Here is a 10,395-nt window from a genome sequence, read left to right as displayed (position 1 = left end):
ACCTAGAAGAAATGGACAACTTCCTAGAAAAATACAACCTCCCAAGACTGACCAAGGAAGAAACACAAAAGTTAAACAAACCAATTACGAGCAAAGAAATTGAAACAGTAATCAAAAAACTACCCAAGAACAAAACCCCGGGGCCGGACGGATTTACCTCCGAATTTTATCAGACACACAGAGAAGACATAATACCCATTATCTTTAAAGTGTTCCAAAAAAATAGAAGAGGAGGGAATACTCCCCAACTCATTCTATGAAGCCAACATCACCCTAATACCAAAACCAGGCAAAGACCCCACCAAAAAAGAAAATTACAGACCAATATCCCTGATGAATGTAGATGCAAAAATACTCAATAAAATATTAGCAAACAGAATTCAACAGTATATCAAAAGGATCATACACCATGACCATGTGGGATTCATCCCAGGGATGCAAGGATGGTACAACATTTGAAAATCCATCAACATCATCCACCACATCAACAAAAAGAAAGACAAAAACCACATGATCATCTCCATAGATACTGAAAAAGCATTTGACAAAATTCAACATCCATTCATGATAAAAACTCTCAGCAAATGTGAATAGAGGACAAGTACCTCAACATAATAAAGGCCATATATGATAAACCCACAGCCAGCATTCTACTCAACAGTGAGAAGCAGCTGAAAGCATTTCCTCTGAGATCGGGAACCAGACAGGGATGCCCACTCTCCCCACTGTTATTTAACATAGTACTGGAGGTCCTAGCCACAGTAATCAGACAAAACAAAGAAATACAAGGAATCCAGATTGGTAAAGAAGAAGTTAAACTGTCACTATTTGCAGGTGATATGATACTGTACATAAAAAACCCTAAAGACTCCACTCCAAAACTACTAGAACTGATATCGGAATACAGCAAAGTTGCAGGATACAAAATTAACACACAGAAATCTGTAGCTTTCCTATACACTAACAATGAACCAATAGAAAGAGAAATCAGGAAAACAGTTCCATTCACAATTGCATCAAAAAGAATAAAATACCTAGGAATAAACCTAACCAAAGAAGTGAAAGACTTATACTCTGAAAACTACAAGTCACTCTTAAGAGAAATTAAAGGGGACACTAACAAATGGAAACTCATCCCCTGGTCATGGCTAGGAAGAATTAATATCGTCAAAATGGCCATCCTGCCTAAAGCAATATACAGATTTGATGCAATCCCTATCATATTACCAGCAACATTCTTCAATGAATTGGAACAAATAATTCAAAAATTCATATGGAAACACCAAAGACCCCGAATAACCAAATCAATCCTGAGAAAGAATAAAGTATGTGGGATCTCACTCCCCAACTTCAAGCTCTACTACAAAGGCATAGTAATCAAGACAGTTTGGTACTGGTAGAAGAACAGAGCCACAGACCAGTGGAATAGATTAGAGACTCCAGAAATTAACCCAAACATATATGGTCAATTAATATTTGATAAAGGAGCCATGGACATGCAATGGCAAAATGACAGTCTCTTCAATAGATGGTGCTGGCAAAACTGGACAGCTACATGTAGGAGATTGAAACTGGACCTTTGTCTAACCCCATATACAAAGGTAAACTCAAAATGGATCAAAGACCTGAATGTAAGTCATGAAACCATTAAACTCTTGGAAAAAAACATAGGCAAAAACCTCTTAGACATAAACATGAGTGACTTCTTCTTGAACATATCTCCCCGGGCAAGGAAAACAACAGCAAAAATGAGCAAGTGGGACTACATTAAGCTGAAAAGCTTCTGTACAGTGAAAGATACCATCAATAGAACAAAAAGGAACCCTACAGTATGGGAGAATATATTTGAAAATGACAGATCTGATAAAGGCTTGACGTCCAGAATATATAAAGAGCTCACACGCCTCAACAAACAAAAAACAAATAACCCAATTAAAAAATGGGCAGAGGAACTGAACAGACAGTTCTCTAAAAAAGAAATACAGATGACCAACAGACACATGAAAAGATGCTCCACATCGCTAATTATCAGAGAAATGCAAATTAAAACTACAATGAGGTATCACCTCACACCAGTAAGGATAGCTGCCATCCAAAAGACAAACAACAACAAATGTTGGCGAGGCTGTGGAGAAAGGGGAACCCTCCTACACTGCTGGTGGGAATGTAAATTAGTTCAACCATTGTGGAAAGCAGTATGGAGGTGCATCAAAATGCTCAAAACAGACCTACCATTTGACCCAGGAATTCCACTCCTAGGAATTTATCCTAAGAACGCAGCAATCAGGTTTGAGAAAGACACATGCACCCCTATGTTTATCGCAGCACTATTTACAATAGCCAAGAATTGAAAGCAACCTAAATGTCCATCGGTAGATGAATGGATAAAGAAGATGTGGTACGTATACACAATGGAATACTACTCAGCCATAAGAAGAGGAAAAATCCTACCATTTGCAGCAACATGGATGGAGCTGGAGAGTATTATGCTCAGTGAAATAAGCCAAGCGGAGGAAGAGAAATACCAAATGATTTCACTCATCTGAGGAGTATAAGAACAAAGGAAAAACTGAAGGAACAAAACAGCAGCGGAATTACAGAACCCAAAAATGAACTAACAGGTACCAAAGGGAAAGGAACTGGGAAGCATGGGTGGGCAGGGAGGGATAAGGCGGGGGGAAGAATAAGGGGGGTATTAAGATTAGAATGCATGGGGGGGGGGAGGGAGAAAGGGGAGGGCTGTACAACACAGAGAGGATAAGTAGTGATTCTACAACATTTTGCTATGCTGATGGACAGTGACTGTAATGTGGTTTTTAGGGGGGACCTGGTATAGGGGAGAGCATAGTAAACATAGTCTTCTTCATGTAAGTGTAGATTAAAGTATAAAAAAAAGAAAGAAAGAAAGAAAAGGGGGATTACTCCTTGACACGATAAAACTATTGGTAAATCAAAGATCAACGCATGCTTTAAATATCCTTAATGTTGATCACTTAAAGGGTGTCAGTTGATCAGCTATGGAGGTACTCTTTTCTGATAATATTCCTTTCTCTTAATTAAAAAAAAAAAAAAAAAGCAGTTCCTGTGTGCTGACCTCCAATGAGTTCTGCACAGTGGTATAGAGGGCATGTCAAAGTGTGGGCAAAGGGCCTGTTTGTTTCTACGCAGAAGATCAAGGCCTAGCTTGGATACCCAGAAAATGAACTAAGATACGATATGAGGAGGAGCTTCCGGCATCAACACTCTCTGGAGGACTCGTGCTGGGGGATGATCATCAAAAAGCCTTCACAGGGATCCTGGCGATGTTGCAGTTGTGGCTGCGTCCATCCCACCGTTTCCTGGATTTGCCATTGGAATGAGGAGGGAGATGTCTAGGCTGGCATGTGCATACAGTGAGACAACAAATTTGACTGGATCTGTACTGTTGGAACTGAACCAGGAGTTGGGAGGGGTGCAAGTTGTAGCGCTCCAAAATCTTATGACTATAGACTATCTACGGTTAAAAGAACATATGGGATGTGAACAGATCCCAGAAATGGGTTGCTTTAATTTGTCTAATTTCTCTCAGACTGTTCAAGTAAAGTAGTACAATATCCATCATATCATAGACAAATTTTCACAAATGCCTAGGGTGCCTAACTGGTTTTCTTGGCTTCACTGGAGATGGCGGGTAATTATAGATTTGCTTTGTTTATGTCACCGTATTCCTATTATGTTAATATGTGTCCGCAATTTAGTTAGTAGTTTAAAACCTATACATGTTTAAGTTACTCTACAAGAAGATATGTCAAAGAAATAATCAATCCTCCCATGTTTCCTTCCATATGCTACCTCTATAGCTTTTCTTCTTCCTTCCTAATTACAACCCTTAAATAGAATTCGTGCCTCATATTGAATTTACCGAGTATCACAATTCCTCCAGGTGGTAAAGATACCTCGAGACAAGTGCTGGGCATAAAAGCCACAGGGCATAAATTTGCAAAGATGTAAAAAGCTAACCTTTTCAAACAATATGGCTTCTCTCTCACTTACCAACTTTACATTTCCCTGTATGGCCCCAGAAGATGACTGGTTAGCCAGAGACGGGTAAGATTCCTCAAGGGAGGAACAACCTAAGACAGGCACAGTTGCAGGGGGGTCATCAGGTGAGAAATTGGGGAGCAACATTGGTGAAGCTTAGAACTTCACCCCCCCCCCCCCAGTGTTGAGAGAAAGCTTCTGCATCCATGGATGTTTTATTGCCCTTGTCTAGCTCGGATTAGCACATAGTGTACAGGCACACACCTGCTCAGCTACAATTGCTCTCTTACAACACTAAGCTATGTTTTCTACCTTTATCTTGCATCTACCTACCACTTCAGCATTTTATTAAAAATAAAAATGAAATAATAATAATAATAAAGGGAGAAATGTGGGATCCACATATAAATCAAGTATAAAAATCAAACGAATATTCATAGTTGACCTGTTTATAGTTCGTAATGCGTGATCAAAACCGAAAGTTTCTGTGATGCATGCCCTTGTACTGTTCACCATGTAAGAAATTATTCACTATGTAAGAATTTGTTCACTATGTAAGAACTTGTTCGTTATGCTTCAGAAGATTGGAGACTGATGAGAACTAGTCTTGAGATGGATTAATGATTGTGCATTGAGCATTGACCCCCCTATACAGAATTTTATTGTTGTTAACAACCATTTGATCAATAAATATGAGAGATGCTCTCTCAAAAAAAAAAAAAAAAAAAAAAAGAGAACTACTGAGACTGAAGTAAGTAATAATTACCCCAGAAAATGGTGAGTCCCTTATTCTGTCCGACTTGGGTGCCTAGATCCGTCTAAATTGTAGTTTAGCTGAGTCAGGATTTGTTATAGGTTTAGTTAGATTTAATTCAGCATTGGCTTCAAATATTTTTGAGTGCATGATTAAGACTTTCTTTCTACAAGAAGGAGGTCTGTGTAGAGATCTCTTTGTGCTTTGTAGCCCACCTACCAGCTTCTGAGCCTTGGGAGATCTCTGTGCTTTACAACCTGGCTGATATCTTTTTGTTTACCATATTGTACTGTAGAAGGACTCTTCCCTTCTCCAAAGATCCAGATTGCTTTGTAGGGATCTCTCTCTTTTCCCTATCTTGACTTCAGTTTTTAGCCACTTATTTTATATTTGGGAATGCCTATGAGCCTAGCTGGGGAGGGAGAACTCTTGTCTAGAGGCTTTGGAGCTTATAACCCGTGTAGAAAGCAAAGGCCCAGGGGGTTAGAGCTGGCAAGTATTTGTAGACCCACTCTGTGGCTGAGGCTCCTTGAGCTGTAAACTGTTACTCTAGTCCATATATGGGCACTGAAAGATGGTTAAAGGATCAGTTCGTTTCTCATTATCCCTTTCTATGGCAGTCTTCCTTCTCTAGCCAACCCATAAGAGAGAAAATTAACTGTGGGCTTTTTCTTTCTAAGAATGTCTAGTTGCTTCTTGTATTTTGGTTCCTTTATATATCTTTGGGTCCTCAGTTCTCTCATAGGTTTTTAAGAAACTGTAATTTTGTAGTTTATCTACCTCATTCTTGTTAGGGTGGGACTAAATAGTCTTTTGTAAATGTCTATATCCAAATCCTAAGGAGTTTTCCATTATGTTCATTTTTTTTCTTTCTCAATTAACATTCCTGTTTTCTCTATTAAAGTCCACAGCTCCAATCAAACAACCCTCCTAAAATTACAGCTCTGGTGGCTTCTGTAACTGCTCCCATAAATTGCCCCTCATACTTACAGGCAGTCATAACTACTTGCTCTTGCAGGTCTGAGCTGCATCACCATCCTTTGTCGGCTTTCTTTAACCTTGTCCACATTTTGGAAAATAGTCCCTTTATTAAACTCTTCTCAATTATGCTCTTTGAATGAGCCATCTCCTTCATGCTGGCCCCCCAAATGATAAGGGGCATTTCTCTAAGAAGTAGAAAGAGATTCAAGCCACAGGTAGATAGTGGAGAGTATTATGAAGAGGGCAAAGAGTGAGTTTTCATAGTTGGCTGAGTGATGTTGAAGTGGTGGCAATATTGGTGTCATCTAGGAAAAGAGGAAAAACATAGCTCCCTGCTAATACTTTCTTTAATAAATCTCTGGCCTTTTTGCAGGTCATTTTCCAGATTGATTTTTCTGAGTACTTGTGCGTGTCTACAAAAGCTTAAGGAGGAATACCGGAGCTAAAGAATCAGTGAGGCCTTCTTGGTGTGGTGGGATTTGAGGAGGTAAGAAGAAGTGAGAAGATGGAGCAGAAAATTCCTAGACAATATTTTAATCAGTGCAACGTTTTATTTCACATACATTTAGCATTTGCTATATAATTTACTCAACATCAACCGTTAGGTTCCATATAAGTATCTGAAAATTTTTTCATTAGAACCTTTTTTAATAGACAATACTATGAAATAACCAAATTTTTACTGGCTTACCTTTGTGCTTGTAACAAAGTAGGTATTCAAAACTGTTGGATATACTAATATTAGCTGACATTTATTGAGCACTTGCCCTGTGACAGGTACTGTTGAAAATTGCTTGCCATCCCGTTCACATTCCAGTTTATAGGTGAGGAATCTGAGGCTACAAGATGCATTTCTACAGTAGACACTCAAAGTGATAATGAATTAATTGACTGAAGTGGAGACTGTGACATTTAAATTTTTTCACAGTTATTTGTGAAGAAAAAAAGTTTATTGAAATTCAGGATTGGAAGACAAAAATAATCTCTCTTTTTTTCTGCATGCAAGTATTCATAAAGTTTATTAGTATTTTGCAAATCCTGGTAAAATAAATACGATCTGACAAGAGTCACAAGTATAGGCCATGTACCTTACCTGTTTTTTGAGAGATTTTATTCTCTCCTTTTATTGTTTCACTCCTTCCTTTCATTTTTTTCCCCACTTCACTCCCTAAAATTTTTCACATTTATTCATTTATTGCTTCCTTCATTCATTCAAAGAAGGTCAGGTGCTTAATTTAAAAACCTCATTCAATATGGTGTCAAGCCACACGCCAGGGCCAAGAACCGAAGGGTGCTGTCCTGTTTCTCCCTGCGAGCGCGGATCTCCGTGGAGTCCCGCCCTCTTCTCCTCACCTGCTCCCCAGGAAACAGCCGCGAGGCCACCCTGGCCTCCGGCTCCGAACCGCGCGACCTCGGCCCCCTCCCTCTCTCCCGGGGACCGCTCCGCCCTCCCGGATCCCGGCTGGCCGAGCGCATTTATTTGCATATTTCTACCTTTGTTCCCTGCCGGCGGCCAATCAGCGCGCGGGGCGAGGCGGGGGTGCTGGGCGGGGCTCGGGCTCCGGCTCCGGCTCCGGCATCCAGCTGCTGCGGCCGCAGGTTCCCGAGCGGGTCTGAGCCGCTGTGGGCGCGCCGCGCACTGCAGCCCCAGCCCCGACCCCCATCCGCGCCCGCGCTGCTGCCCCTCCTCGGTCAGGCCTTAAAGGCAAGGACAAAGAGGCTCTCCGGGAGGCTCTGCTGGAGCCAGATTTACCCACACTTGCTGGGACCCACAGGCTCCAAGATGGTTTGCGGGGGCTTCGCGTGTTCCAAGAACTGCCTGTGCGCGCTCAACCTGCTCTACACTGTGAGTATCCCCAGCCAGTTCCTCCCCGCTTGGGGGCTTTACTGCTGCTCGGTGCTCTTTGGCTTTCGTGCCTGGCCAAGGACTCACACTCTCCCGCGCCCCCTTGCCGTCTTCCCACGCCCTGCGCGCCCCCGGCCTTGCCGTCAGACCCCTCCGGCGACCAGGAGCCGGCGCTTGTCGCAGTCTCTGCCGTTCCCTCATTGTGAAGCCGCCGGCTTTCTTGCTCACTGGGCGCGTCTCTGCTACATTGCTCTGCCCCGCCCCCTCACCCACCGCCTTATTTTTCGTTTTTTTTTTTTACCAGAGCTTCCCGCTTTTCCATCCCTATCCCCTTTTGCTATTCCCTCCTGGCTTCCAAAACCCGCATTTGGGTTGGGTTTGGTGGCGAGAGAGCCGCCTTGAGTTTGAGGACAGTTCTGCAAAAAATAGCATGATCCGAAACTGACAAGGTGGCATATGGATGGTGTGAGTCTTGATTAGCTCTACGTGCTCTTGTGATTTTAATTGAAATCACCCAGTGAATATTAACAGGATATCCGCAGCTTCCGAAGTTTGTTTTGTGCTTAGAAAAGGGACGCCTTTTTTTTTTGTCTGGAGGGCGGGGAGAATTTTGCACATGCTTGATGCTTTTTCCATGTGTCTCTTTTTATTAATATCCTAACTCCATTTTAAGCAAAACCCTCCAGTAAATAACAGAGCCACCAGCCAAGTCGTCTCTTTCCCTGCCAACCAGCGTGGCCCTTTTAGCTTTAAGGCTGCAGTCTTTCTGAGATTTTAGAGGCGCAATTCTGGGTGAACAGGAAGGTGGGAGAGCAGGCTGCAGTCTATTGGTTGCCTACCATGTCCCAGGTTTTACATACATGATCTCATTCGTCATTCTGACAACCATTCGAGGCAAGGGGCATTGTCCAAGTTTTATACATAACAGACCAAAAAGCGTTTTAATAAGTTTACATAGCTGGTAGGTGGCGAGTCAGGACTGGAATCCAGATCTTTCCGCAAGCTTCTCTACCAGGCAGAAGAAACTTGCTCTTTTGTCATCCTCCCTCCATCCTAGTTTTTCTCCCTTCCATAAATACACCTGGCGTTTTATAGTACCCACCCTGAAAACAAACCCAGCCCCCCTGCATTAGAGGAGAGCGAGGCCATCTGTGCAAGATTAAGTTACATCCTTGAAACAGAGAGGTTGCCCTGTGGTCACTAACAGGAGAGGCCAGGTAATTTTACCATTCCTGTTCGTTTGTATGTGAACATGATTGCAAAGCTTTGCAGACAGACAAAAACTGAAATAAAGTATGCTTTTTGGCTAGTTAGTAGGAATCTCATCGACATGGTACCTAGTGGTAGACTTGTGGGAAAAAATTGTAGAACACCTGGTGATTCAACCCCTTGTAATTGGAGATCCATGTCAAGTTTCAGATCAGAATTCACCGTTGTGTCACTTGGGGCTTGCTTATCACATTGATTTTTTATTAAGTAAATGCTGACCAATTCTCCAGGTATTTTATTTGTATGAGTGGCCTGCTTGGAACTTTATAGATTCCCCATTTAGTGCCCTGACTTCTACTCCAACCCTCCAATGATTTAGTCACCTAATCACCAGACACCAAACCTTACAGTGTCTGCTTAACACACAGAAGAATGTCTCCTTGGCTTTCTTACTTGACTGAGGGGTCAATATAGGTTAATGTGCAGCTTAAGTTTTTTTTTAAAGGCAAGCTATTTTAAATCTAGTTCTGTTGCTTTCAAGATGTCATTTTGAGTTGTACTTACTATCAGGGAAGTGAGGAGCAAGTTGATTGTAAAAGAACCTATTAAGACATATCTATTCTAAATTATTGACCTTCAAATGTATTCTGTTGATTTTAAAAGCTATGGAGTAAAACTTAATTAATTGAAAATTCACAGGATTATGAAAATGGTTAGTCCTTTTCAATCCTAGACATTTTGGACAAAGTATATTTCTTAAAATGAAGCAGTGTCTAGCTCTTATAAACTGTGAACAGGCTTAAATAAATTCAGCATTTTAAGTTGAGAGTTGTGTGAAAGGCAAAAATAGGACTGGATATTAAAAAGATGCTGAAATTGTGCCACTGCTGTTATGTGAACTCTAACTTCCCTGGTCTCTCGCTCAACGTTTTGAGATGAGAATTGTGCAGTGGTCAGGGGCAAGGTTGAGGCTGGAAACTTGGGAGACATTTTTTTTTTAAAGCATGAATAGGAGGACCCAATCTTACTTGGGTCACTGCCTCTAAAATATGCTCAAAGTTGCAGGATTGGGTTTGAGGTGGTTTCTATAACTGTTAGTAAAACCAGGTAGTGACAGGTGTAAAGGTCATGGCCTGCTTTAAGTGTCATCCCTGTTGTGATTTCTTGAGGAACTTAGGACTCTAGCAGCCAAGCTGTCCACATGCTCGAGTGGCCTGCTGATGAGCCTAAGATTAGAGTAGAAATGATCAGTCCAGAAAATGTGTCACTAAAATAGGTCAGAAGGAACATTCTTTACTTCTCATAGCCAAAGGTACAGTTGATTTCTGTTGTGTCTATGGTCTGGTTGTTTAAACTAATAGGACCCCTAATACTGAACAACTTTTAAGTTAGTGTAGTGTGTATAAACAGTTTATAGTTATGGGACAAAAAAGAAAAACTACAATCTCTTCCTGCACCTTTATGTTATAAGAAAGAGAATGACTTGCTTTAGAACTTCCTGGTTTAAAGAAACTACAGTTTTCTTCGCTTAGCTATTTATTGTATGTCTACTGTGTGCAACGCTCTGCTGTCAGTCTGGGAATGC

The 10,395-nt window shown here is 41.4% G+C and overlaps 1 protein-coding gene across 1 annotated transcript in view; it reads left to right on the top strand.

Moving 5' to 3' along the window:
• The first annotated feature begins 7,312 nt into the window (after nucleotides 1-7,312).
• TSPAN13 (tetraspanin 13) overlaps nucleotides 7,313-10,395 on the top strand; it is a 29,759-nt gene continuing 26,676 nt past the window's right edge. Inside the window, exon 1 of the mRNA XM_017664934.3 lies at nucleotides 7,313-7,601. Within this exon, the coding sequence (XP_017520423.1) occupies nucleotides 7,539-7,601 (63 nt within the window). The 5' untranslated portion in view covers nucleotides 7,313-7,538. The remainder of the gene's footprint in view (nucleotides 7,602-10,395) is intronic.

This window comes from Manis javanica, chromosome 6, assembly GCF_040802235.1.
Source record: "Manis javanica isolate MJ-LG chromosome 6, MJ_LKY, whole genome shotgun sequence".
NCBI lineage: Eukaryota > Metazoa > Chordata > Mammalia > Pholidota > Manidae > Manis > Manis javanica.
This window is presented reverse-complemented; position numbering and strand designations above follow the sequence as displayed.